The sequence below is a fragment of the Rhinolophus sinicus genome, linkage group LG13 (genome assembly GCF_036562045.2).
Source record: "Rhinolophus sinicus isolate RSC01 linkage group LG13, ASM3656204v1, whole genome shotgun sequence".
Classification (NCBI taxonomy): domain Eukaryota; kingdom Metazoa; phylum Chordata; class Mammalia; order Chiroptera; family Rhinolophidae; genus Rhinolophus; species Rhinolophus sinicus.
In genome coordinates, this window is record NC_133762.1 from 17,922,082 (window position 1) to 17,949,705 (window position 27,624).

At 57.5% G+C, this 27,624-nt stretch overlaps 2 protein-coding genes across 4 annotated transcripts in view; one reads left to right on the top strand and one right to left on the bottom strand.

Moving 5' to 3' along the window:
• Positions 1–5,661, top strand: part of TAF4 (TATA-box binding protein associated factor 4) — a 62,667-nt gene extending 57,006 nt beyond the window's left edge. The window contains 1 exon segment of the mRNA XM_074318206.1: positions 4,170–5,661. Within this exon segment, the coding sequence (XP_074174307.1) occupies positions 4,170–4,337 (168 nt within the window). The 3' untranslated portion in view covers positions 4,338–5,661.
• A 15,363-nt stretch (positions 5,662–21,024) lies between these two features.
• CDH4 (cadherin 4) overlaps positions 21,025–27,624 on the bottom strand; it is a 398,533-nt gene continuing 391,933 nt past the window's right edge. For 2 of the 3 annotated variants that reach the window (XM_074317411.1, XM_074317410.1), the window contains exons 12-16: positions 26,050–26,283; positions 24,974–25,207; positions 23,861–24,000; positions 23,019–23,183; positions 21,025–21,522 (exon numbers count right to left, since the gene is read on the bottom strand). In XM_074317411.1, the coding sequence (XP_074173512.1) occupies positions 21,319–21,522; positions 23,019–23,183; positions 23,861–24,000; positions 24,974–25,207; positions 26,050–26,283 (977 nt within the window). In that variant the 3' untranslated portion in view covers positions 21,025–21,318. The remainder of the gene's footprint in view (positions 21,523–23,018; positions 23,184–23,860; positions 24,001–24,973; positions 25,208–26,049; positions 26,284–27,624) is intronic. The other variant, XM_074317409.1, reaches the window with a different exon arrangement.

Here is a 27,624-nt window from a genome sequence, read left to right on the forward strand (position 1 = left end):
GACTCTGACATAGATATATTATGAGTTCTTCTTTGCTTGTCTTCCATTTCCACCATCTTTTCTCTCCAACACTTAATTTTTACCTTACCTCGTTTTCTCTTGTTTTCTGCCATTCATCAGTGCCTCTTACTGCATTTTCATTTGAGTCTGTTCTCCCCTGGGCACCGTGCAACTGATTAATTTCTTAGGTAATTTTGTCTTTTTTTCCATTTTTTCCTTGCTGTCGATTGTCATTTCCTTCTGTTTTTAAATCTGTTTCTTGTCTAATTTTTGAGATTTTGATTCAAGGTGATTTTTAGATGCTCAAATGCTTAAGTATATTTTTGTTGTTGAAAGTGTCATCTAACAGTTTTCGTTTTTGCAGGCTGTTTATCTCTGATACACGTGGAATTTCATTTTCCGATTTTTGCAGTGGTGCTTTATGGATTTGCTAATCTCTTGTTCATTTCACAAGAGTCACGGTCTGATGGCGCCCTCTTCTGACAGCATCGCGAAGGCTGCCCTACTTGGCAGGTGTTTTGTTTGTTTTGGTTGTAGAGAGGAGTCATGTGTCCTGATGCTGAGCTTGTTTTAGGCCTCCCCTTCCGTCTCCTGCACTTAACCCCCCACCCCCCAAGTCTGTGCCCTTGGACCCATTTTAGGATTGGGCACATGGGGTGGGCCCCGCCTTTCTGGTGATGGTTTTGGGACCGTAGCCCTACTCTTTGCATCCTCCATCTTTGCTGGGTGGTCTGAGGTGCAGTGAGACCCCGTTGGGGACACCAATTCTTGTCTCCCTTGGGGTCCTGTTGAGGCTTGGGCGTCCCCAAGTTCACAGGACGCTGATAGAGCATTGTCTGTGCAGGTCTGGGTTTCCCTCTTGTTCATTGTTTTGGGGAGATGGTGAGAGATCTTGGGGTAAGCGGCAACCATGGTGTCTTCACCTTCTGCGAGCAGTGGTCACTCTTTCAAGCTGATTACCCGAGTATCTGTGTCACAGCTGCTGTTCTTCGAAGTGTCCTGATTGCCCGTCCTGGCGTGTGTTCCGTTTCATGACAGTGAGGACAGAGAGATGGGGCACAGACCAGTGAGGGAACCATGGCGTCGTAGGGGGGCAGGTGAGCCGGTCGGGCCTCTGGCGTTCTGACCCAAAGTGAACCCCGGATGCTTCTCACCTGTGTACCCTTTGCAGCGCCCTGGGCCGCTGGTGGGTATCGTGCTCTCAGCGTTGTGGGACGGGGCTCCTGGAGCACAGAGGTGAAGTCAAGGTCTCCATGGCCCACGGTGGCCCCAGGGGACGTTCTCAGTCACTTTGGCGGGCACCCATGGGAAGTGGGCACATGCAGGAGGCTCTCCGCGGACATGAGGGTGCCTGGCTCTGTGCACTGTGGGCCCATAGGCAGTTGGGATTGGACAGAGGGCGGTTTCTTCCATTTGTTTATTTGTTGGCCGTCACGTTGGCACTGGAAAGACTGCCTTGGGAAGAGCAGCTCCTTTTGTCCACCCTTCCACCAGCCCTGTGAGGGCACATGAGCACTCGTAGCGCCCTCTTCGGAGGACACTGCTTGGGGACCGTGTACAGGACATGTGCAGGGTCACTGAAGCAGCCCCAGTGCTTGCAGACAGGCGCAACAGGACCAGCCCTCTGAGCGTGCATGTTGTCGGTGCTGGAGTCCCTCCCAGGACTGTTGTCTGCGTTGCCCGCCGAGCTGTCTGTTGTCTGGGTCACTGCGGGGGTTGTTTGGCGGCCATGGGCAGAGCATACTGCCACCCTGGCCCAGGCCTCTGCCTCACGTTCCCCTGTGGGGCTCTGAAACTAGACCAGGTTCCCCACCTGCAGGCTCGGAGCCAGAACCCCACCAGCAGCAGCACCAGAGACCCTGGACGGAAGTCAGGGAGCATGTGCCCTCTTTTGGGGAGAAATGGAGAAAACAGCACCTACCCCATGTCATGAGAAGAAAGTTGAGCCTCCAGCAGGATATCTTGGAGCACAGACTTTCATGCAAGTCCAGAGAACCATGAGAAGTGCTGGTTTCTTGTGGGCCTGTGGCATTGCCGTTGACCTTGAGACCCTCAGAGGGAAGGAGCTGGGTTGTGCTGCCCAGGCCGGGAGGCGCTGGCCGCCCTCACCCGCCCTGCGGACGCTTGCCCATCAGGACTTTGGCACCAGTTTTGAGATCTAAAAAATGTTGCATCGAAGTAATTATTTGTTTTGATGTCGAAGTTTAATTGACTCACAAGATTATATTAGTTTGAGGCATACAGCAGTGGTGCGATTGCTGCATACACTGCGAAGGGATCACACAACGAGTCTCGTCCCCTCCTGTCACTGTGCAGTCATTGTGGCATCACTGACAGTTGTCTATGCTGTCGCCACACCCCTGTAGCTGACTGACTGCAGCACTGGAAGTTTGCACCCCTAACCCCCTGCACCCGTTCCATCCATCCCCCCTTCCCTCCCGCTTCCCTCTGGGAACCACCAGTTGGTTCTGTGTCTATAAGTCTGTTGTGTTTGTTCATCTGTTTTGTTGTTAGAAAATACCGTTTGATTTCTGACCTTCACCCTTTAACCTGCGTGCCTCTCCCTTGTCCCAGCTGATGAGGCCCTTGAACCATTTTGAAAGTAGAAACATCAGGTACGGTGCAGAACCGAGAGAGAGTGGCAGTGGTGTTGGATCTGTCACTTGGGCAGAGCCGTTCTTGCTCTGAGCTCCAAGGTCAGGGTGGCCCCGTCCGTGGGCCCCCCGACTTTCCTTCCAGAGCTGCCTGCTGCCTTCCAGGCTTCCCTGGGTTCTGGGGTCCAGATCCAGATCCGCAGGCCCCTGGGAGAGATGCCAGCCCTTCTGTTGGGCTGTGCTGGCGGGGTGGGTCCGTGTCCTTCTCTAAAGCGCTTGTTTTCATCAGTCTTTTTAGGGGTGCAGTTTTTCTCTTATGCAAGATGCTCCTTTAGGGCTGTTGTGGAGATTCAGGGAGAACCGCCGAGAAAGGCCAAGTAGTTGTTTCAAACAAGGAAAAGTAGACGTCGGATGGCCGTGGAGGCGGCTAGGGGTTCGGAGGGGGTGCACAGAAAGTTATCAGTGGAAGAGGAGACTCAGCGGATGGGTCTGGGAAGGGGCCCAGGTGGAGGCCGGGAGTGCGGCCTCGCCTGCCACCTGCTGGCCGCTCTCAGCACTGCGGCTCGTGCCTTAGTACTCCCACCTTCTTACGTAATCCTTGAGAAATGCTGTAAAAATACCACTGTGATTTTTGCTCTTGAAATATACATGAGCAACTTTAACCATCAGAACACAGACACTTAGTTTTCACTCCGAACGAAAAACAAGAGCCGTCCAGTTGGGAGTTGTGTGGTTTGTGCCCCGGAATGTCCGATGGAGATGCTGACCGGTTGAGACCACAGGGTGCTGCTGCTGCTGACACGACGAGACTCCTCCAGGAAGACCAGCCCGAAACTCTGTCTCAACGAGCAGGCAGGCGGCAGAGACTCAGCCACGATGACGAATCCCCAGGGGGCCGATCCAGCCGGGTACCTGAGCCCTGAGCCCAGCTGCTGCCTCAGCCGGAGACAGCAGTGCCTTGGCTCAGACCAGCAGGGAGTCCCCTCTGGGCCACGGATGACCGTGGTGACCACGGAGTGCCGCGGCCCAACCAGCTGACCACCAGCCTGTCCTGTCCAGGAAGTTAGACCTTGTGCCGTTGGGAGTGTGCCTCTGTCAGCGAAATGGGGATGACACAGCTGGCCCCAGGCGTGCCTGGGCCTCGCCTCAGCCCCGGACATGTGGAGGTGGGGACACCTGCTACAAGCCCGGGAGCCGTCCGCCATCCCCTTGGGGCAGCAGCCTCACCTCTTCCTTCCTCAGTGCAGGGGCCAGAGTCTGAGCTCTGGGGAATTGCGAGGGTTGGTGTTCTGAGTGTGGAGTTCGCCGTGGGGTCCGTGCCCCTGCTGTCGCCCTGCCCCGTTAGGGACTCGTAAAGCACTGCAGCTCAAGGCATAGGCCTCAGGAAGGAGCCCATCCCAAGCCTGGCTTCCTCCAGAATGGGGTTCCTTAGGACACTGTAGGGGAGACACAAGTTGCCCCGAGGCGTGCCGTCCTTCGGCCAGCTCCTGGCCCTGCCCCTTCCTTCCAGCGCCGTGGGTCCTGCCCACCCCTGCGCACCACTAACTCGGCTGTCTTCTCCTTTCTCATCAGCAGGGGTCGGGCCCGGGCTCGGCGGTCCCAGGCAGCTCCGGCGTCGGAACCCCCAGACAGTTCACGCGACAAAGGATCACGCGGGTCAACCTCAGGGACCTCATATTTTGTTTAGAAAATGAACGCGAGACAAGCCATTCACTGTTGCTCTACAAAGCGTTCCTTAAGTAGCACAGGACGGGCGGCACCTCGGAGGGAGACGCCTGGGGACGTTTTTATATATTTGCAGATTACGCCTTTTTGTAACAAGCAAATGGGATATTGTTTAAAAAACAGCCACCTCTTTGCAACGGAACAGTTTTATATTCCTGTTTCTAAGTCAGCTCTTCAGTGCGGAAGCAAACTCGTTTCTGTAACAGAATTCAGAAGCCCGTGGACTCTTAAAGGACAATGAAATCCTAACTCATCTTTGATTGAGTGGCCTTCTTGCCAAACAAGCCATATATAAAAACTGATGGAATCGTTTAGCAAATAATTAGCCGCCCTCTGTCACCTCGTAGCGGTCTTTACATTACTTGTGCATTTGGTTTAGTTCAACCCCACTTACTACATAGGTGTGTGTCTGCAGCCAATGACCTCATTTCATTTATTTTATTTTTATATTAGTCAGTTGGCAAAGCAAACTGATTTTTTAGACTATTTATCTTTCCCCCCTCCTCCCCCTCCGCTCAGAATTCTCGAGGAACACACAATTCATCTAAACGCCCCTCCTCGGAGTTCAGTCACTTTTTCTGGTTAGTGGAGCCCAGTGCTGGCGGCCCCTCTGAATGTGTGGTCAGCATCTGTACAAATGCATTTTATTTGCTATAGTTTGTAAAGCTGTAAAGTTAAAAGAAATGAAAACCTTTTCAGCATAAATATATTTTACTTGCACTGTGTTTTTTAGCTAAAAGTGAAAGCTTAGATGAAATAAAATCAAAGTTGAGAAGAATCATCAAAAGAATGTTTCTCAGTGTGAATCAAGTGTTGAAAAATGGTTGGTGTATTTTGTCGGTAATTGTACATAATTTTTGGCACATAACATAAAAATGGCTACGTAAACTAGAATTATTTTGCTAAGAGACTGTACGCGCGCTGTGGGCCAACTTTACAGATGTCCAGAGCAAAGCCCCTTCTTTGTACCTATTTTTTTATTACAAATATACTAATTGGTTCTTTATATTTTCAGAGGTTATTGTATTAAATTGTCTATTGATAGTACTTTTATGACTGTAAATACTTTGGCTTCCCCCGTGTGAACCCTCACATTAGACTTTGATTCGCGCGCGTGCGAATGGAATGCTGACCAGTATTTTTTATCAACACCTGAGAACTGTTACACCTTTTATTTTGTCTTTTAGGAAATCCCTGTCTTTCCATTTTTTCATGTAAATTTTGCACAGTTACTTGTTCATATGTAAATATTTTACTTTCAAAAATGAAGTTTTTAATTGCTATTGTTTTATATAGGGTTGAAAGAAAATTAACTCCTTTATTAAAAACAAATTTATCTGTATTTGTTTTGCCTGTTTTTCCCAGTTTTCCAGTTTTAGATTCTGCTGCCAGAGACTCAGCTCTGGTTCTGCCGAGGTGTTTATGTAGGAGCCGCTTGTTAGAATCAGTGTCTAAAACCCACCTCACCTCCAAGGGCAGGATGTGCTCGCCGCAGAGCCAGGCCTGCTGTGACGAGTCCCGGGGCTGCACGCGGAGCACGTGCCTCGTGTGCTCTCGCGGTCTGAGTCACCGCTGCTCTCCCTGGCTGGGGCTACCCCACCTGGGACACAGATGGACCGACCTGTGCTGTGGACGCCGGGGCTTCTGTACGTGCCGATGAGCTAGGGCACCGCAGGGAGAGGCCAGGTAAGGCCCTGGGGTGGATCCTGGGGGGGTCCACACACACCTGTACCCCGTGACCCTGGGTGGGGACTAGATTGCTTAGCCCTGATGTGGACCCATGCTGACGGAGAAAGGTGGGGTCTCCAGGAGGCCCACACCTCGCCCGTCTGTGAGTGTTCGGGGTGGCCTGGGTGGACCGCAGCTCCTGAGGGGCCCCACTCAGGCTCAGCCCCCGAAATTCACAGCCGCAGTTTCTCAGGTGCCATCAATAGCCCGTTGTTGGTGTAATAGGAGTTGGTGTCGACTTTTCACATTAATTGTAACGAGTCTGATGGAGCCGCAGCAATGTGGGGTTTATTGACAGGTTACACTGGGAAACCCAGCTTTCATTATGGTGCCTGGTGGTTGGTGTCCCAGGGCTGCTGCAACTGAGCACCACAGAGGCACTTAGACAGCTGGTATGTATCCTCTGTCAGTGCTGGAGGCCAAAGTCCAAGGTGTCTCAGGGTCACGTCCCTCCAGGGCCCGCCCCCAGCTTCTGCTGGTTTGCCGGCGTCTTGGACGGTCCTCGGCTTGTGGAAGCATCGTCCTTTCACCTTCATGAGGTGCTGTCTCTGTGCACATATGTCTGTGTGCCTGTATCGCTCCTTTTTATAGGATGCCAGTCGTATTGGATCAGGGTCCAACCAATGACCTCTGTTAACTTGACCTCTGTACAGACCCTCTTTCCAAATAAGGTCCCATGGTGGTTCTGGGGGTTGAGACTCCCACACATATTTTGGGGTGGGGGCACAATGCAACCCTAACACCTGTGATGGTGGATGATGAAAGAAACTAAATCCGAATACTTAGAGCCGGACAGGAAGTCCTGGAAGCACGATTTGCAGTCTTCTCTCGGCGTGATTTATTCATGAGGTCATGCTTGTACTTTCTAAGCATGACTAATGCCTTGTTCTCACTGCGTCCTTGGCTTCAGATAAGTCAGGTCAGCCAGGAAAGAGCACTTGTACTTGGATTTCTGCAGGTGTCATTGATTTAATTTCAGCCTCTCTGCATGTCCCACTGGGTCCAGTGACCTGCCGAGGACAGTCGCAGCCAAGGCCCAGCTCGGACGCTGACAGAAGCCTGCGCAGGCTCGAGGTACAGGTTTGTCGGTTGTTTTCCCTCATGAGACCCTTGGTGCTGTTTACTGTCCCTCCACAGCGTGTCACTGGTCGTTCTGAGTCTGATTTGGATACTGACAGGGGCTTGGAGGTGGAGGGCAGTGATACCAGTCCAGCTGTTGGGGACAGGCCAGGAACACGACAGGGACATCTGCTCTCACCACCTCTGTCCCCCTCGTGCTGCGGGTCCAGTTGGGCACAAAGATGAGAAAAAGGCAGAAGGTTGGGGAGGAAGGAGGTGAAGGAAGAATTCCCAGGTGGCACAGCCGTGCACACAGAAGATCTGAAAGAATCTACAGACATGTCACTGAAACTGACGTGTGACTTTCATAAGGTCGCAGATCAGGGTCCCTAGTCAATTGTAACTGGATCGTCCGCCACAAACAGCTAGAAAGTGAAAGCTGATCGCTAACCCTACCCCCACATCGTCCGACTAGCTAGGGACACGTGTAATGACAGGTAAGATCCTTACACAGAAATTAAAGAAACTAGAAGACTAAGTGGAGAAATATGCATGGAGTGGACTCGGTGTTGTGGCGACAGCATTCTGCCCAAATGACCCTGTCTGTTCCAACGTGAACCCCAGCAGGATTTTCATAGAAATTGACCATCTAATTCCCAAAGTTCATGTGAACTGCAGGGTACCTGGAATAGCCCAGGCCACCTAGAACAGAACTGGGGTCCACATGCCCAACTTTCCAGACATGCTGCATGAATCAGGCCCGTGCGGTGTGACACGAGGCCACACATGACCGGTGAATAAAGTGCAGAGTCCAGAACTGGATCCATAGGTGTGTCACCAGGTTTTGACAGGGACACCAGCAATGAAGAAAGGGTTGCGTGTGCGGCCGGGGGCCCTGTGGGTGGTGGACCCGGCCTTCCATCCACACAGATGCATTTGAGATGGATCGTCGGCCTGAATGGAAGCTACAACCAGAAAGTTTCTAGGAGGAAACTTCGGAGAAAATGTTCATGACCTTGGAGTGAGTAGGGGTTTCTAAGGACAAAGAAGGCACAAACCATAAAGAAAAGAATCGGTAAATTGGACTTTCAAATGACAAGCAGGCTCATTAGAAGAAAACCCTCATCAAAGTGCAAGAGCAAGCCACAGACTCGGAGAGACGATGGGCAATTTGTACCCCTGACCAAGGACTCGTGTCCAGAGTAGGGAAAGAAAGCCACAACTCAGTAGTAAAAAGGCAGCTTGTTAAAAATCACACACGAATGGGCACTTGGTGAGAGCTCCAGGTGGCCAGTGAGCAGAAATGGGCTCCTGGGTATTGGCCACCAGAGAAACGCAAATTAACAGCACGTGGGCCCACCACACGCCCAGCATGTTGCTTCAGATTAAAAGGTCGACAGTGTCAAGTGGAGGTGACATGGGGCCACCGGGACTCTCGTGCGTGGCCAGATGGTGTGTAACATGGCGTAGCCACGCAGGCAAACCTCACGCTCTTGCACAGTCACAGTGCACTTGCCCTGGGCCACCCCTGCAGTCCACTCAGGGGGGAGACTTTTGTCTACAAAGAGACTGTCCGAGGATGTCCACGGGGGCCTGTTCATTGGTGGAGTAAAGTGGAACCAACCCATGTGTGCCCACAGCACGTGCACACAGGCCACTGTGTGTGTATTCAGCTGACCACCTCCAGGAGTGAAAAGGCCGGGACCACTGGTGCATTTGTGTAGACGGCTGTCCAAACAGCTACGCCGAAAGAAGCTCACACATGTCCCACAACCTCTGGTTCCATCGCAGGAAGCTCGAGAACAGACACAGCTCGAGTGGTGGTGGCAGGCAGAGCGAGGCTGCCCATGGTGGGGAGGCTGGCAGGAGGGCCACCAGGGCGGTGGGCACACGTGTGCACAGATGGGAAGGTTAGGCCAACAGGTAAGATCTGAGCACTTGAATGCATGTGAAGTGCACCTCAACAAGTGTGCCCCCAGCATGGGGGACTCTAGAGTGAGACCCCCCAGGGTGTGACCTCTGATTCACCTGGGCAGGTAACCCGGCCCCCGCCTCAGTGATCAGGTGCCAGTGCAGGAGGCGGGACTGTTGGGAAGGCGTTCTACACAGGTGACAACTTGTGATCTGTTATTACTACAAAGCTCGTGATTGTCCAGTCACTAGTTACCTGGTGAATGAACTCGTTTTTCCTTCTCTCACACTGTGATCTCCAGATGTATGTTTTATCTATCAAAGTAGGTTCCCCTAGCCTCCCCCCAGCCCTGCCCCAGGTCCCTGGCCGGTGCGAAGCCCAGACCCTGCCCACCTGAGCTGTGGCTGCAAGGCACACGTCTGGTGTCATGTCCCGTCTGTCTAAGCAACTTTGGGGACTCACTTGAGGCCCTTTGATCCTCAGTGCCTCGCACGCAGCCAGCACGCAGCCAGCACGCAGCCAGGGTGTGCTCTCATGAAAGAGGTTATACAGGTGGAAAGACCCAGCCCACAGGCAGCCTTTCCAAGCCCACCGACCCCAGTGCCCGGAGCACTGGCTGCACCTGGGACCCGCTCACCCAAGGGGACATACCCTGTTTCCTTAAGAGACTTGCTGGGGAGACAAGTCACACTTATAGTTCCAAATGGACCTACGTCGCTTGTTGAGCCTGCTTTGCGAGGCTCTGAGTTCTAACTGCCAGAGTTTCTACCTTTTTTTTAGAAGAATTGGCATGCACACATTTGTTTCTTTCTAAACTTATTCTGCAAGTGCCAGTGCGTGTATTTGTAGCATGCAGGGCGCCTTGCCAGGGGCCAGAGGGCGTGGGAGGGCGCAGTCCCCAGACGGCTTGGGCTGGAAGTACCAGGAGCCCCCTGGAGGCTGCGGTGGCTGGAGGGGCCGCAGGAGGCCCTCGTCTGGGCACAGGTGGTGATGGGCGCATCCCTGGAGGGACATGGGAGCAACTTCCTGTGCTTGTCTGGAATGAAAAGCCCAGTGAGATGCCGGCACGTGCCGTCAGAATGGCCCAGACGCAGAGGGTGGGGACACGGGAGCTCCGGACAGGCTGTCTGTCGGACACCCAGCCCTTGGCAGTGAAACGCGCAGCACCGCACCCACACCCACACCCTCATCCTCGCCGCCGCTGCGCTGCTGGGTCCTCAGGAGAAGCAAAGGCACGTGCACGAGTGTTCATGGCAGCTTTGTTTGAAATGGCGAAGAACCGGAGAAACCCGGGTCGTCTGTGGGCAGGGGAGGGGTGAGCTGTGGCCTCATGATGCTGGTGAGAAGAGACGCGGCCCCACCGCGAGTCCGGGGCGAGCCTGGCCCGCCAGCGCCACCGCGCGGATGGAGGCATCGTGCAGTGCCGGGTCGTCGCGTGGTCCGCCAGCCCAGCGAGGCTGCCTGGGGTCGGGGCGGGAGGCCTCTGGGTGCTGGACCGCGCGTTGGTCTTGATTGTGGCGATGGTTTCACAGGGGTGTGCAAATGTCAGAACTTTTCAAATAGTGCACTGTAAATTGTGCAATTTATTGTACATCAAAAATATCTCAATAAAGATGCAAAAATAAGTGAATAAGAATTAAAAAACAAAGCTGTGTTAGTGCAGAGCCAGGCTTGGGCGGGATGTGCCAGGAGGAAGGCTCAGGCGGGGGTGGCAGTGGGGCAGGAGGGACGTGGCCACAGTCCTGGCGCTGGAGCAGGGCTGAGGTGGGGTGAGGGGGAGGCCACAGCACGGGATGGAAGGGCGGTGCCTGGGCTGCAAGGGACGGCCAAGGAGTCCCAGTGTGTCCTGGGAGTGACAGCCTGGCCGCACAGGGTGGGACAGCGTTAATCAGGCTGGGGACAAGGGGTACCAGAGAAGTGGGAGGGAACCCCGGGCAGTGGCTGCAGGGGGAAGCCAGGGCCCCTGCAGGTTCGGGCTGGAATCAGCACCTGGGTGAGGAGCCAGTGAGAAGTGAGGCTGGGCGTGCAGGGCGAGCAGAAGAGGGAGAAAGGGGTGCAGGCAGGGGTGCAGGCGCTCATAGAGAGGAGTTTACGTGTTGGAGGCTCGTGGGATGGCAGCTCCTCTGCCTGGGGGACCCCCTGGCTGCTCCTCGAGGGCCTGGCTGGCACAGGCTGAGTGAGGAGTGTTGGTGGTGTTGGGGCGCCTGACCCGATTTGCCTGCAGACCAGCGCTGAGCCTCTCGGAGGCCTTGGGGCAGTGGTGACAAGACTGTCACTTGTGGATTCAACCAGGCCTGCAGCTCCAGTTCAGCCCAAGAACTGGCTTCTGGGAATTTGGGGAGGACGGAAGACCCCCGACATTGCAGACCACACCCTGGAAAGAGAACCTGTCCACGCCCCCACCCCCCACCCTGGCAGTCCCTCCTGCTCTTCCCAGGGCGGGTTCAGCTGGGGCCCCACCAGGGACGGAGGGGCGGGGCTACTCCTGGCGGTGGGGGAGGGGGGAAGAGGGAGGTGTGGGTGGCAGGTCTGGGGGCCCAGGAGGTGCCTGGGTAGGAGGCGACATCACCAGACAGGCCCCTCATTCAGGCACCAGCAGCTGGGGTGCGCCCCCTCAAGCTCCTACAGGGTGTGTACTTGCTGGGTTCCAGGCAAGACTGGCCCAGGACCCCCTGTCCCCGCAGGGCCCAGGCAGGGCTCACACCCTCCTCTGGGCCTCAGTTATGGCATCTTCAGAATGGGGACAGTAGCAGCAGCCCCCCCACCCCTGGGCGGCTGAGAGGTGCATGGAAGAGCCCCAGCTGCAGCCTCCGGGCCGAGCCCCTCCTGGACCTGTCAGGGCTGCTGACTCACTGCCAGGGTCCTGGGTCCTGTGGGCAGGTGCACGGTCTCTGGGGCGCTCTTGGGGACCCTCTCCCCAGTGTTTAGGGGTCCGTGGGGGGGTGCCCAGCCCAGGTGAGACTGCTGAAGGCCACAGCCATGGAGGAGGAGGAAATAGGCTGGAGAGGGGACGTCCACCCAAGGCCACCGCCTAGTAGCCCCCTCACGTGGCGACTGCTGCTGCTCCCGGGGGCATTCACGTGGCAGCGAGGGCCACAGGACCTGGGCTCACCTGGAGGGCCGGGAGGAGAGCTGGCTCAATGTGGGTGGGGTCCGGGCTGGCCTGAGCAAACAGTTCGGGGTGGCGAGGGCCCACCGTTGTGTGGAGGGTGGGGTGGGATGGGGGAGGGCAGGGAAGGCCCAGGGCACAGAAGTTGGGGCAGGTGGGGTGCATGGGGGGGCACTACACAGGACACATGAGAAGTGGGGCATGGGGAGGGGCCGGGAGTGTGCAGGTGGGGTGCTCAGGTGGACGCCACTGTTTGGAGCTAACCAGCTCTTCCTGCTGAGGGGGAAGGGGGGTAAGAACCGCACCGGCCCCCCCAGACACAGCCTGGGCCTGCTCTGCCTGGGGGGTGCAGAGAACCATGGACCTGCCCAGTTGGTCGTGGATCGCTGCCCAGCAGCTCATCGCCCCTCCGGAGCCTTATCCCCAGCCTAGAGGCCTGCAGTCTCCCCAGAGAGCCCTGGCCCAGGTTTCCTCCTTGGTGGTGGTGGGGAGGTGGGGAGGTGGGGAGCGATTGGGGTGGTGGCATTAAAATCTCTTGAGTTTTCAATGTTGACAGTTATGGTCGATGGAAAAATGCTCCCCCCTCCACCCCGAAATTAGCAGGTCCTAATACCTAGAGCCCGTGACTGTGACCTTATTTGGGAAAAGTGTCTCTGGATGGGATAAAATTACAGGTCTCAAGATGAGACCATTGGTCTGACCTGGGTGTGCCCTAAATCTAGTGAAAAGTGGCGTTAGCAGAAGCAGATTAGAGAAGCCACATGAAGACAGAGGCAGAGGTGGGTGGCGGCCACAAGCCCAGGCCTGGGGCCCCCAGGAGCTGGAAGAGGCGGGAAGGACTCTCCCCTGGGGCCCCCAGATGGAGCCTGGCCCTGCCCACACCTGGATTTCAGTCCAGTCTCAGACTTCTGGCCTCCAGCTCTGGGAGAGAATAAATCCGCCATCCAGTGTGGTCCTTTGTTACAGCAGCCCCAGGACACTCACACAGCAGTTAGTTCAGTGTTTCAGGTGAGCTGTGCAGGTCAAACCAAGGCTGAAGCCGGCCGGCTTGGGTCCCTGGCGCTCGACCCTCTAAAGGGCAGCTCAGGTCATGACTGCCATGGGAACCCCTCTGCCCGCCCACATTTCTATCCTGTGGCTTTCTCTCTGACATAGCCCCTCCCTCGGCGACCTTGGCTGAGGAGCAGGGCTTCACGTGGCTGGTCACACCACAGGTGGCAGCGTTGGGGGTGGGGTGCACACACAGAAGGAGCCCCACTCTCCTGCCCGGCCCTCCCAGCAGGCCCAGCTGACCTGTGCCCAACAACTGCTCCTGACCACTGGCCTCAGTTTCCATGGCAACCATCCCAGAAATTGAAAAGAAGAAAAAGGCAGGGGGGTAGGAAGCATAGGCTACTCCTGGCTCCAGGTGCAGCGAGCTAACCCTCCCTGCCGCTTCACTGGGCCAGCGTGCTTCTGGACTTTTTCTTTAACTCCCCTCCTTGCATCTCCCCCAGTTCCTTCATGGGGACTGAGCCTCCTGCTGTTCCTCCCTCCGGGTGACCAGTGGTCAGGAGCCGGGCCAGGCCCTATAGATGCTGGGAACACAGCGGGGACAGCTGGGGAGGTTACTGCCCTGCCAAGAGGTGGAGATAAAGCAAAGGAAATACTCGAGTTAAAACACATACAGTAGTACCTCGTGCAGGGTATTATGTGGGGTCTCAGCTCCCGCTCCCCACATAAGAACACAGGACATGGTGAGGCCAAAAAGGAACACCCACGGAGCTATAGATAGGGGAGTCATACTACTATATTCTCGATGGCGGCTGGGTTGGAGACACAGGAAGCAGGAGCCACACTGTCCACAACCCGCACTCCACCGTGCTAACTGCAATCCGCACTTGCCAGCCCAGCCGCCATCTTCTTGCTAGCCCCCATTTTTCTGCTAGCATAGCCACGGCAGTTACATTAGTGGCCAATGGCTCACTGGTTACAGCTGACGGCCAACTAGCCACAGCTGATGGCCATCCAATCACAGCTGATGGCCATTTACTACCTGAGCCAGCACCTGTCTATGTGAGGCCGAGAGCCTGGAAACTGCACTGCTGGCTCTGTCCCGAAACCTCGGTTTTCGAACATCTCCAATGACAAACATTTCGGTTTACAAACACCGTAAACCCGGAAGTAAATGCTTCAGTTTTTGCACACGCCTCGGAAGCGAACATGTCACGTGGCTTCCGCTGAGTGCAAGATCCTGAGGCCTAGCTGTTTGCTGTTTTCAAACGTTTCAGAACTCCAACGGTCTTCCGGAACGGATTACGTTAAAAAATCGAGGTACCACCGTATCAAGTTGCTTTAAGGAACCAGAGACAGCGAGGGGAGGGCCCTGGGCGGGAAGGCTTCACCCACGGAGGTTCAGCACTTTGCCACGGGCCGCCACCCACACGGAGTCCTGGGAAGGCTGCCGGGCTCCCTGCCTGGGAGCCTCCCAGCGGGAAAGTGCTGGAAGAAGTCAGATCCTTGTCGCCGGAGCTCAGTGGGGTCCGACCTCACGCCTCCCTGTCCCCACGCTCATCTTTGAGGTAAATTTCCAAGCAGACAGTTTATTCCTAAACAGGCAGAAGTCCCTGTGGGCATTTTCCGAAACCACACAGGAGCGGGGCCCACGGCTGGAGGGTCAGCACCGCGGACAGCGTCCTAAGCCAGCCCTGAGCCCTACCGAGCCTGCGCGGGGTGGGTCGGGAGGCTGGTGGGTGGCTGGGGGTGGTCTCTGCCTGTGGGGGTGGTGGGCGTTTGGGAGGGTGTGATGGAGCACATGGGTTGGGGGAGGGCGGAGGGAGAAGCTCCTGAAGTCTGCCCGCGTGTGTGACTCCCTCCACCTGGCCACACCTCACTCCCCCCTCCCTTCCGCGGGCACCCGGGGCCTATGCTCCCTGTCGAGCTTGAGGACCTTTCTTTGGTGAGGCCTAATGTTGTCTGGATGACTCAGTGCTTATGAAGTGCCCCCAAAATGCCCCCTCATTCTGATCCAACCCCCGAGGGCTGAGTCAGGGTGAGGGTACTGCCTCCCAGGCCTCCAGGGGCTGCTGGCTGGGCAGCTGGTGCAGCAGGGGGGAGTGTGGGGGTGATTTTCAGGCATTGCTGTCTCTGGAAGTCTCTGGGCCTGGGTCCCGCTTATGGAGAGGGCTGGTAGGACCACTCACTCTGCTCCCCACCCATGGACCCAGGGACCAACTGAGGCCCCTTCCCTCCCACGAGGCTGCTTAAAACCGCAGGTGGGGGGGTGGTCAAGAGAGACCAGCATTTGTGCCCTGCACTGCGCCTGGGTCTGAGGTGCCACAGGACTGTGCACAGAGATATCCGGCCCTGGGCGTTGTGGGCTGGGGCCAGGCCAGTGGGCCAGCATCCCTGCTCACAGGAAGGGGCCTCAGGCAGGTGCTGGAGGCTTGGTCTCCACCTGTGACTCCTCAGGGCTGTGGTGAGGGCTGCGAGTCGTGGGTGTCAGAGCGTGTCTCACAATCTCACCGGGAGACACTGTCCAGCCATCCAGTGCTGCAGACTCCTGACAGCTGAGCACCCCCCAACCCCGCCAATGGCCTCTCTAGTCAGGGACCTCTTCCACACCGGAGTCCTGCCTCCATCAGCATCCCCCCAGCCTGGCTGTGGGCTGTCGGGTCGGGTGGGGCAGCATCCTGGTGGGCAGGTGGGGGAGGGGTGTGTGCACTTGGGAGAGCCGGGCTCCTAGGGTCTGGGATGAGAGGGATGGGTGCTGGGGACAGCTGCCGGGGGCGCCCACTCTCCGGGGGCAGTGCCCGCTCTGCGTTTATCAGTTAAAATCAGCTTCAGAGAAGTTTATTTCTCTCTTAAGTAAAAACAGCTCCTAAGTGGACCTTTGGGGGGTGGTGGTGCCCATGCATCAGCGTAGCCACCAACATTGTCATTGGAGGGCGCAGCCCTTGTGGCCCTAGCATGTCACTGCATCCTGGGGGTAGGGTGGGGTGTGTGGCTCATGCACCTGGGCAGTGCTTGTCCCCTGGCACGCCTGTCCCAGAGTCCCCCCAGCCAGTGGGGCTAGGCCTCCTTGCCCGGCAGCGTGGGCTGCCACCACTGGGGGAGCAGCCTGGCCCCAGGGGCTCTGCCGGTGCACACCTGTGAACTGACCGCTCTGAATGCCCCCCCCTCCACCACCACCACCCTCGAATCCATGGTCTGCTGTCCCACTTACAGGTGAGGGGCTGAGACTTCTGTCTAGTGAAATGACCTAAGAGAAGGTCCCTGGGAGTCAGGGAGGGGCTTCCCGGCTGGACTTGGGGGTTATTTTGGCCAGGTCCCTACCTCTGGGATAACCAGCCCTCTGCTGTGGAGTTGGGGTGTCTTTAAGCAGACTGTCCCTCTCCACCCCAGGGCCTGGTCCTGGGGCCACATTACAAGGAATGTGTGCCCCCACCACTGGGCTGCCTGTCACAGGCCCACAGCAGTTGCCTAATTGTGAAAGTAATTAGTGGCTCGGCACCCGCAACATTAGCAAGTGGCTAATTGTGCCTGTAATTACCAGCCGCATGTAATGAGGCTGAGTGACTTTTTGTTGTGCAAGTCATTGTGGATGCAAATGTGTGCCCAAGTAAAAGGGGGGTGCGTGAGTGCAGGGGCGGAGAGGAGAGTCGGGAAGCAGCTCTGGGTCTGAGCCTGCACTTCCTAGTGGGGTGACTGGGCGGCCACTCAGCCTTCCTGAACTCTGTCTCCCCGAGCAGGGCAGAGCCTCTGCGGGTCCAGCTGGTCCGGCTCCTGTGTGGCTTTATGACCAGGAAGGTGTGGGGCAGCGCCTTGGCTCCTCCAGCTCTGATTCAGGCCAGAGGGCAAAGGCAGCTGGGCCACATGACCAGGCTAAGTCAATCAGAGCTGGTGGTGTGGACCCGCTCCTCTTTGGGTTCTCAGCCTGGGGGGCTGTGACTTGGTGGGGGTTGTGTTCCCACCAGATGGAAGAGCCCCCTTGGGGGGAGGAGGCCAGGGCATGGAGGGAATTAGGGGGCGTGAGAATTCTAACTTTGGACCAGGCCTCCTACATCTTAGGAAGGCATACCTGTCAGGTGGGAGGGGAACGGACCTCATTTAACAGTTTGTTAGCATGAGTGGGGACGCCTGAGAACACTGCGACACTGAGACACACGGCATGTGAGCCTTTCTTTGCACACTTTCCCTGGGCCTCACAGGTGTGAGGGCTGGGCGGGGCTTTGCTCATGTCTGTGCTCCCAGAGCCCAAACAGAGCCTGGGACAAAGCAGGTGCTCGAGACCTGTGTGCTGAGTGGACGGGTCCCCCGTTGACACCACACCCCCACGTTCACCCATCCCCTATCCCGGAGCGCCACCAGCTTCCTGGACACGTGGGGACACACAAGCCAGGTGGAGGCCGACTCTTTAAAAGGGGACTTTATTTACTCCTCTGAGCGGTGTGCCAGTGCTTGCCTCCGCTCCAGGACACACGGCTCAGCAACGCTGCTCTCAGCGTGGAACCAAGACCACCCGGCACGAAAAACACATTGAAAACATCGACGCGCTTCCCTTTTTCTCCCTTTTTTTTTTTTTTGGTACAAAATGATACAAACAACAATACAAAATAGTTGTGCTGTTGACGATTTTACAAAACACGTCGGAACATTTGTCTGCGTGATGCTCAGAGACGCAGTGTGAACACATCTTACTCTGGTGTCTTTCCCCGAAACAACCACAGTCATGCGGGCTGCTGCACGTTTTGTCCATTTTCAAAAAGAAACATGCAAAAACAAAACAAACCGAAACAAAAACAAAAAGGTCAGGATGGAAAAAGGAGAGAAAGGAAAAGCAGAACGCGTTCCGATGATACAGAAAGGCGTCTCCCCGCTGGGCCCGCTGCTCGGAGCGGCCCCCTGGACCCTGCGCTGCTGTGAGTGACGGGACGCGCTGGGGACAGATTTTGTCGTGGTTTTTTTGGTGTTATTCCTTTCAGCATTGACCAAGATTGAGACTCCTCTCCCCCAGCTTTTTACCCTGGAGAGAACAGAGCTGCATCTCAAGGGACCATGTGGCAGCTGGTGCTCACCTGGGGAAACTGAGGCATCTGGCTCTGGCGAGTGGACGTTACCCTGACACTTGGGGGGGCTCGCACGTTGCATGTGCTGAAGGACACGAAGAGAAGGCCTGGTTGGCCAGGTGGGGGGTGCTGAGGCCAGGACACACGGCGGCCCTCAGCAGGGGGAGCCACCGACCACGGCCAGGGCGTCCCGACACCACCTGACAGCACAGGACTTTCCTGTTCACAGAAAATCCCCTAAAGGAACTGAACTATGCCCTGGCATTTCACCTGGACCAAATCTGAGCCTCCAGCGGCTGGCCCCTGCTCACAGACACGTCCTATCTACACGCTAATAAGAGAGACGTTTGGCACTGACTGTACGTTTAGCTCATGCTAACTCGTTGGCCTTGGAACAGAGTTCCGGGGTAGATCTGGCAGGGTGTGGGAACCCCATCTTTCTCTGGCCCCCAGGGGTTTTCCGGGGTGGGAGTGAGAGGGAGCAGCTGTCCAGCTGTTTGGAAGTACAGATGGGCATGAGAAGGCCCCCAGCAACGTCCCCCCAGCGGGCTGCTGCAGCCTCAGCCTGCACTATTCAGGCAAAATGCACTGGGGACCTGGCAGTGACGAGAGGCAAGGGGAGAGGGGAGAGGAGCCAGAGGGAGGCACGTGGTCGGGACGCCCATGTCCTCACTCCCCAGTGGAGCAAGGCAGAGGGGCAGCACAGGGGTCGCTAAGGGGTCGTCTGCCTGGTGTTCAGGGTGCTGCATCCTGGGCTGGGCTGGGTTGGGCAGAGCCCCGGGCCTGGGGGCCCCAAGGAGGCCTCGGGATTTCAGAGAGAGGCGTCCACAGCTGCCTCGGCTCCCGAGCTGTAGTCACACCTACAACTTAGGCTGGAGGGTGAGCTTTCCTCAAACAAACAAAAGCAACATCCCAGCTCACCTCCCACCAGCCCTGACCCCACCAGTGAGCCCTAGAGCAGCCTCTCCCCTGACTGGGGGGCACGTCTCCTCTACCTGACCCCCATGATTTGCATAGCACAGCTCAGGACTGGGGGTCCCGGACCCCTCCCCTTGGCAGGTCAGCCCCTGATGTGTGAGATGCCTGTCTTCTGCATGGGGGGAGGGCATCCAGCATGTGACACAGTGACCTCCTCCTCCGTCCATCTCCCCCTCCGTGGGCAGCCATGGACGGGGGCAGAACGGACAGAGCCCGCTTCAGGCCACAGCGGCAGCGTGTAACCCCAGCTCTGCCCTGGGAGAGTGCACAGAGTTGGTGATGAGTTTGGGTTGGGGAAGAACCCTGACGTCCAGCGGGGACACACCCACACGCATCACACACGCGTGTGCAGTCAAGTTCATCTTTGAGGCCAAAGCTGTTTAGAAAAGAGGATGACAATCGCAACGGGGACAGGCCGTAGGCTGAGGACGCGCTCAAGGACCCAGCACCCGCACCACCACCGAGCTCCCCAGGTGCCTCCCTGACCCCAGGAGCCGCTGTGGGCAGGGTTCCAGGGCGGGCGAGGCTGGCCAGTTTGTCTTTTGTCAGTGCTGGGACTCCATTCCCCTTGGGGGGCTCCGATACCAAGTCCTGCCGGGCCAGTGGCACCCTTCACCCTTCCTCAGGAGCCGGAGAGTGGTCCAGCCCGGTGCAGGGATCCCACTGCGAGGGTGCCTGCCTCCCGCTGGCCCGAGGCGCCTTCACACCAGGGAGGGAGGCACCAGGTGCAAAGGCAGCAGGAGTCTCCCCACGGGGTCCCCGGGACACAGCCTCCACCGTCCCATGGAACAGACTCCCCTGGCCTCTCACTTGAGTCAGACTGCCCATCGAAAGGGCAGTGACAGCTCTGAGAGTGGAAAGCTGCTTGGTGCTGACGTGAGTCCAAAGGAAAGGAGACGGGCGGCTGTCTCCAGCTGGTGCGTCCAGAAGCATCTGTGGGGCCGATGGTCAGCAAGGCCGATCTCTCTGGCCACTCGTAGCAGATCGCCACTGTCCACGTTGGTTCACAGCATGGGAAAACCGGTCCAGCAGGGCTGGGCAGGGAGCGAGGCTGCCCAAGGCGCCCCCTGGAACAGGAAGGAGGCTCAGCCGGCCCTGCAGTGTGCATAGCTCCCGGGCGGCCGGCGGCATTGGGAGCGGTCAGGGGCGAGGACTGACACTGTTCGCTGTGCCTCTGGCAGGGTCTGGTCTACAGGGTGGAGGGCTCAGGCCAAGGTTTGGTGGAACACTTGCTGGTTTGGGCTGTGGCTTCTTGGACCAAAGGCAGTCGGGGGGGATCTGTGTGGTGTCAGGGTGACAGTCGGGCCTGGGGGGAGACCTGGGGGTTGACTGGAGGGGCCAGGCGGACAGCCAAGGTCAGAGATGGGAGCATCAGGGATGGTCCCTGGGAACCCCACTTGCCCCAGCTAGTTACAGCATCTGGGAGTCAGGGCGGCCCAAAATCCTGGGAAAGCCACCCCCCTACAGCCATGACGTTGGTTGTGGGCGTGGCTGGCTCCAGGGGACACCCTGCTGCTAGAGCCAAGGCTGGGCCTCCCCACCTCCCACTGGACTCGGGAACCCCCAAGGGGCCCAGGAGACCCGCCCCACCGTGTATAGCGCAGCACAAAAGTGCAGAGGGCTGTTGCAATTTGGACCCCAAACTATTTTTTCTTTGTAAATTTTGTCCAGCGAATCACCCTCTTTTCTACTTAATAAAAGACCAAAAAAGAAGAAAAAAAAAAGATCCTCCCCATTCCTTAATTGTCGCCTTCAGAGCTGGGACAAGCTGGGTTGGGGGTGCTTAGGACCAGGGTGGGGGGCCTTGGTCTGTCTGCTTCAGTCACTCCTGAGTTTGAGGGAAACTGATACATGTACCAAAAGGCACTTTCATTTTTTTTTTCTTTTTTTTAAAAACAGTGCTTCTGTTCTAAGAAATTCAAGTTAAGACCGAGTGCCTCTCGCTCTCCTTTAGTGATAAGTCAGCTACCGTGATGGGCGGCGGGTGCGCCGGGGCGAGAAGTGTTCATGCCAGACAGCTGTGTTGGGGGCGGGGGCGGGGAGAGACCCCCAGCGCACCACTAAGTGACACGTCCGCAGGGGCCGGGAAGGCCGGGGCCTCCTGCAGGCCTGCTCCTCCGGCCTCTTTCGGGTGCTGGTCCCACGGTGTCCGGGACGTGAGGCTGGCTAGTCCTCGCCTCCCCCGTACATGTCCGCCAGCTTCTTGAACCGCGGCCCCCAGTCGTTCAGATAGTCGTAGTCCTGGTCCCCAGAGCTGGATGAGTTCAGCGAGCTGACCGAACCCGCCGTGGAGCCGCTGCCTTCGTAGTCGAAGACCAGCAGGGAGTCGTAGGGGGGCGCTGTGGGGTCGTTGTCGGCGGCGCGCAGTCCCTGGGGGCAGGACACGGGTTAGGGTGGAGGGTGTGGGACCTCAGCCCTGGGGGTCTGAAGGAGCAGGAATGGGGAGCCTGGGCAGGCATTGGGGGGCAGGTAGGAAGGCATTTGTGGGGCCTGGCATGCTGTAGGTGCTCAGTCAATGCCCCATGTTTAACCACAGGGCATCTCAGAGAACCGAGCAGGAACTGGTGTGTACGAAAAGGGACCGTGGCAGAGTGCCGGAGGCAGCCGGCCACGGGCAGGAGGCCAGAGGGCTGGGCAGGGGGGCCTCGGTGGACATTCCGACTCCATGGTCACTGCCACACGAGGTGTGAACCTGTGGCGGCCAGAAGTCAGAATTCCGAAGGTGTTACGTTAAGTATCCCCACAAACAAAATGCAGCATGTGGCAGGTATGGTGGCACCCGCCCAGGAGCCCGGCCCTTGCCTGAGTGCAGGTCCTGAAGCATCCAGCTCGGCTCTATGGGTGGCCGGTGGGACCCCCGGGAGTAGCCCCGCCAGTGATGGCAGGGACACGCACAGCTCTGAGGCACCGGGTCTGCGCTGGCTCTGGGAGGCCCCCGCCCCCCACAGGGTGGCCCAGGTGTGCAGGGCGGTGGCTGGCTGGCCGGCCCACCTCACTGCCCAGCTCTTAACGATCATTCGGCATTGAATGGTGTGTAGCGTCCGTTTCCACCTTCCTCCCAGAGTTATTCAAAAGTGGGCTTTTAATGGTAGATTGGCGAGGATGTACTTTTTGGGCTTTTAAAAATTTTACTACATTGGAGATAGTAAATATTATCTAAGCCGAGCAGCTTTTGGGCAGTTGTGGAAGCTTCATGTGTTCTGTTTCGGGGAATGTTCTGGGAAGTCTCTGTCATCTCTGCTGACCCCCTCCCTGGCTCTGTTGTTTCAATATGTTCTTTTAGAATTGGATTCCAATGTAGGCAGAGACGTAAGTGTGGCCGCCCCTCTCAGACACAGTCAGGAGGAGCGAGCACATGGGGTAGGGCCAGTCCCCTCACAGGACAGGGTGGGATGCTGAGGGGCTCGGCCCAAGGCCTGGCAGAGGCCACGTCTGAATCTGCCCCTTGCCCCCCGGGGCCCAGCAGTGTTTGTGCACGTTGATAGGGTTCTGCTTTTTTTTTTTTTTTTTTTTTAAATTTTTTTTTTTTTTGGGGAAGGGGAACAGGACCTTATTGGGGAATAGTGTGTACTTCCAGGACTTTTTCCAAGTCAAGTTGCCATCCCCTCAATCTTAGTTGTGGAGGGCGCAGCTCAGCTACAGGTCCAGTTGCCTATGTTAGTTGCAGGGGGCAGAGCCCACCATCCCTTGCGGGAGTCAAACTGGCAACCTTGTGGTTGAGAGCCCACTGGCACATGTGGGAATCGAACCGGCAGCCTTCGGAGTTAGGAGCACGGAGCTCCAACTGCCTGAGCCACCGGGCTGGCCCCGGATTCTACTTTTAGAAGAGGCCCTGCTCAGGCCCTCACCCCTGCCCGAGCACCCACCTCATTGATGAAGTCGCCGATGTCCCCTGGGTGGGGCACCACAGGCCTGACCGGGTACTGGGGCTCGGCGCCCACAGGCCTCTCATCCACCCGCCGCACGCCGGCCGCCTTGCTTAGCACGTGCTCCATGGCCTCCGGCTGCTGCAGCTGGCTGAGGTCATAGTCCTGGGTGGGGAGGGGTTAAGGGGGAAGGTGGGGGAGTGAGGGGTCAGGGAGGGAGGCACAGGTGGGGACAACAGGCACCCGAGAAGCCCACTGTCCTATTCCGTCACCTGGTCTGCCCTTCCCTCAGTGCCCACATCCTTTCCATTCGTCCAAATCCTGCCCATTCGCAAGGCATGTGTGGGGTCTGCGCCCCTGGGCTGCCTTCCCCGCCTGACGGCCCCTCAAGGTGGACCCCTGCCCACACTGCTCAGCTCCCACCACACTCCTCGTCTGTTCCTCGGAACAACCCGGAGCTGGGGCTGCTGTCACCCTGCTTTAGGGGGACACTAGCTGTAGTGAGGTAAGGACTTGTCCCGAGTCCCTTGATGGCCAACGGTGGGCCCAGCATCCAACCAGGCAGCAGCCGCCCAGGGGCACTGCCTCCTGGTCACCTGGCCGCCCCCCCCCCCGGGGCGCACAGGCCAGGCCCTTGGCTGAGGGCAGCCACCGAGGAGGGGGGCCCTTGTGGGGAGGAAGCCGGTGCAGGCGCCTGGGGACACCGGCAGGAACACCCCGAGGGGAAGAGCGTCCCGGGCCCTTCTCTGCCCTCCTCAGCGGACGGGGGCCACCTTCACGCTGTGACAAAGGACAAGACGCCTTCCTGTGGAGCCGCCCGGCGCCGCCCGGCGCGGTCTCACCTGGTCCTCCTCACCGCCGCCCTCCTCGTCGTACTTGAGGATATTGTCACGCACGTCGTCCTCGGGGTCGATGAGCAGCTGCTTCGTGTGACGCTCCTTCTCTCGCCGCTTCATCCACACGACAAACAGCAGGACCAGGGCTGCGGGGGCAGGGCCGCGTCGTGAGCTGCTGCGTGTGTCCGTGTGGGCACGTTGTGCATGTGTGTGTGCAAGCAGGAGCATGTGTGCATGCAGGTGTGTGAGTGTATGCACGCTTCTGCATGTGTGCACGCACGTGTGTGAGTGTATGCACGCTTGTGCATGTGTGCACGCACGTGTGTGAGTGTATGCACGCTTGTGCATGTGTGCACGCACGTGTGTGAGTGTATGCACGCTTGTGCATGTGTGCACGCACGTGTGTGAGTGTATGCACGCTTGTGCATGTGTGCACGCACGTGTGTGAGAGTGTACGCACGCTTGTGCATGTGTGCATGCACGTGTGTGAGAGTATGCACGCTTCTGCATGTGTGCACGCACGTGTGTGAGTGTATGCACGCTTGTGCATGTGTGCACGCACGTGTGTGAGAGTGTACGCACGCTTGTGCATGTGTGCACGCACGTGTGAGAGTGTACGCACGCTTGTGCATGTGTGCACGCACATGTGTGAGTGTATGCACGCTTGTGCATTGTGCACGCACGTGTGTGAGTGTATGCACGCTTGTGCATTGTGCACGCACGTGTGTGAGTGTATGCACGCTTGTGCATGTGTGCACGCACGTGTGAGAGTGTACGCACGCTTGTGCATGTGTGCACGCACGTGTGTGAGTGTATGCACGCTTCTGCATGTGTGCACGCACGTGTGTGAGTGTACGCACGCTTGTGCATGTGTGCATGCACGTGTGTGTGCTGTTTGGCATGTGCACACTTGTGCATGGGGACAGCTCATCTGAATGTGCCCGAGTGATGTGTGTATGGCCACGAGGGCCTGTGCCCATTACTTACAACCAGTTCAACGGGGGTTCGGACAGGTCCCCAGCGGGGACATGTGCTGCGGGGCAAGCTGGGCGCTGCCTCCTCCCGCCACCCCGGACGGAGGGCTCACACTGAGACGCCCTCAGCAGCCGCCGTACTCACTCAGCAGGATGACGATGCAGATGAGAATGGCCACGATGGCGCCGGTACCCAGACCAGCAGCTGCCACAGCGCCTACGGCGGTGCAGTCGCCGTTCTCATCGCACGGGCACACCTTGACTTTGATGACAGATGTGTTGGACAGAGGGGGGTTCCCGGAGTCTGTGACGGTGATGGGAACGTCGTACATTCCCGCCTCCAGGTACAGGAGGCGCAAGCTGAGCTGGGCGTAGTCACCTGGCACAAAGTGACAGTAAGTGGCCAGCCCCCCTTCCCAAGCAAGACTTGTGAGGGAAAGGACTAAATTTGATAGCATGGAGATCTAGTGTCTGGTTAACACACACACACACACACACAAACACACACGTACACACGCGCACACTGCATCTTACCATAAAGTTAAAAGACACTGGCAATTTATGAGAAGAACAATTCTAACATGTGGGATGAAGAAATGATTTCCTTAATATAGAAAGAGTTTTACCAAATCAATCAGAAAAAATACCTTCCTAAAGAAAAATAGGCAAAGGCATTGACCAGACAGTTCACAGAAGAATCACAAAATGGACAATAAGTATAGGAGAGAATGCCCACGGGTAGTCAAGAGATGCAAATGCAAACACTGATTTTGGCTGAGAAATTGGAACAATGCTTTTGGAAACAGTAACACCCAGTATTGGTGAGGCCTTGGGGAACCGCCAGCTCCTGTACTTCAGGAAGCTGGGAATCGGCGGAACCTTTCTAGACGCATCCTCGCAGAGCTGGCGAAACTTCAGAACTTGGGTGCCCTTTTGTACAAGCCCATGTCTAGGAAGGTACCCTCAAGAAATGTATTGGCCGGCCAGTCCCATCAAGGTGTCTGCGGCTGTGCTGGCTACACCAGCAAGACCTGGGTAGTGACCTCCTCAGGGGCTGGCTGGGTGGGGCCAGCGTCCTCAGCCTCCCCGGGGGCTCGGGCAGGGACAGGGCTCTCGTGGGACTGGACCCCATCTCTGCTGCCCACTCTTCTCAGGCGGCGGGCCCCTGGGGGGCTGGACCCCAGACTCTGTCCAATCGTCCTGGGGCCGGGGGCGGCTCACCGTTTAAGCGGGTGATTGTCCAATTCTTGCGCACGGCGGCCGGGACAAAGGGCAGCTCGAAGACGTAGGGGCCGACATTGGGGTCCATGTCGGCGTCGGCCGCGGTGATGTTGATGGCGGTCAGGCTGGGCTTCTCGCACACCTGCGCCTCCTTGGGCAGCAGTTCAGGGGCGTTGTCATTGATGTCGATGAGATAGATCTGCAGGGTCCCAGTGCCACTGGCTGGGGGGACCCCTGAGGGACAGACACGGGGTGACCCACGGCTCACTCCTGAGGCTCCACGACCACAGCCCCTGGGACAGCCCCACAGCCTCAACCGCAGCCCCAAACCTGTGCCACCACCGGCTGGAGGCCACGCACACTCAACTGCACATGGCCCACAGCGGTGTGTGCACACAGCACTCACGCCGCCGCCATGCAAAGCTGCAGGAGACGGTGCCCTGAGCTCAGAGCCACAGTCGGGACCCTGTGCCCCTCTGGGAGCCTGAGGGGGTCGTGGGGCAAAGCCCAGGCCTGTCCTCAGGGTAGTCCTGGCCCCCCGAGCGGGCTCCAGGGGCCACATGCCCTGCGCTCAGATGCTTATGACCAAAACGGATGATTAGAGGAATTGTGTGTCTGCTAGGAAGACAGGAGGAGGCTCTCAGGACGGGTTTGGGATGGAGGGCCTCCCCGCCCCGCAGACAGGGGCTCTGCTTAGCCCCAGAACTCCTCAGGGGCCGTCCCCACTCCCCAAGACCCCCACACCCAAGCCATGCTGGTGCCGTGGACATGTGCGGGGCGGCCAGGCCTGGAGGGCGGTGGCAGCAGTATGTGACCGTGGCTCTGGCTCCTGATAGCGGCTCCTGACCCCCACACTCACAGCTGCGTTTTTTGGCTGAGGAATGTGAACGTATCCTACAGTGTGTCTCTTTACTCTCCTAGTAAACACATCCAAACACATGTAAGGACACGCGGCTTGGTGCTGCCTTTGGGAACTGCTTTGATAAGCAGATGACAGCGCGCGATGGGCAGCAGTGCAGACGGAGTCTGTTAATCCCGTGGGGCCTGCATCCCATGTGGGGTATCTTCCACGGGCCCCCCGCTCCAGCACAGATTCACTTCAAGTCACTTTCTAATCTAATCTCAGTGGTTGAGCTCCTGAAGGACGGGATATGGAGGAAAGACCATCATCACGGGCTCTCTGCAGGGACCTCGTGGACCCCTGGGTCAGGGAGGCAGGAAGAAGGCTGGCGGGGTGGTTGCCAGGTCCCAGCTTTCACTTGCTATGGAACGAGCCTCGCGAATTTGAGTGGCACAACTGTTGCCAGAACCCACCAGGCACGTCCTGCCTTGGGGCCTTTGCACGTGCTGTTTCCTGACTCTGAGACTCCCCCTCGCGCCCTGTCTTCCCCTGGCTTGTCTCTCCTGGTCCCGCAGGTCTTGGCCCCACAGTCAGCTCCTCGGAGCCAAGAGCTCAGCTGCAGGCCCTGCTCACTCCCTCCCATCCCCCTGCTTTGTTTTCTTCCAGCCCTTCTCCCTCCCTGAAATGATCTGGTCGACTTGTTTGTCACCTGTCTCCCTGCGGCAGAGACTGCC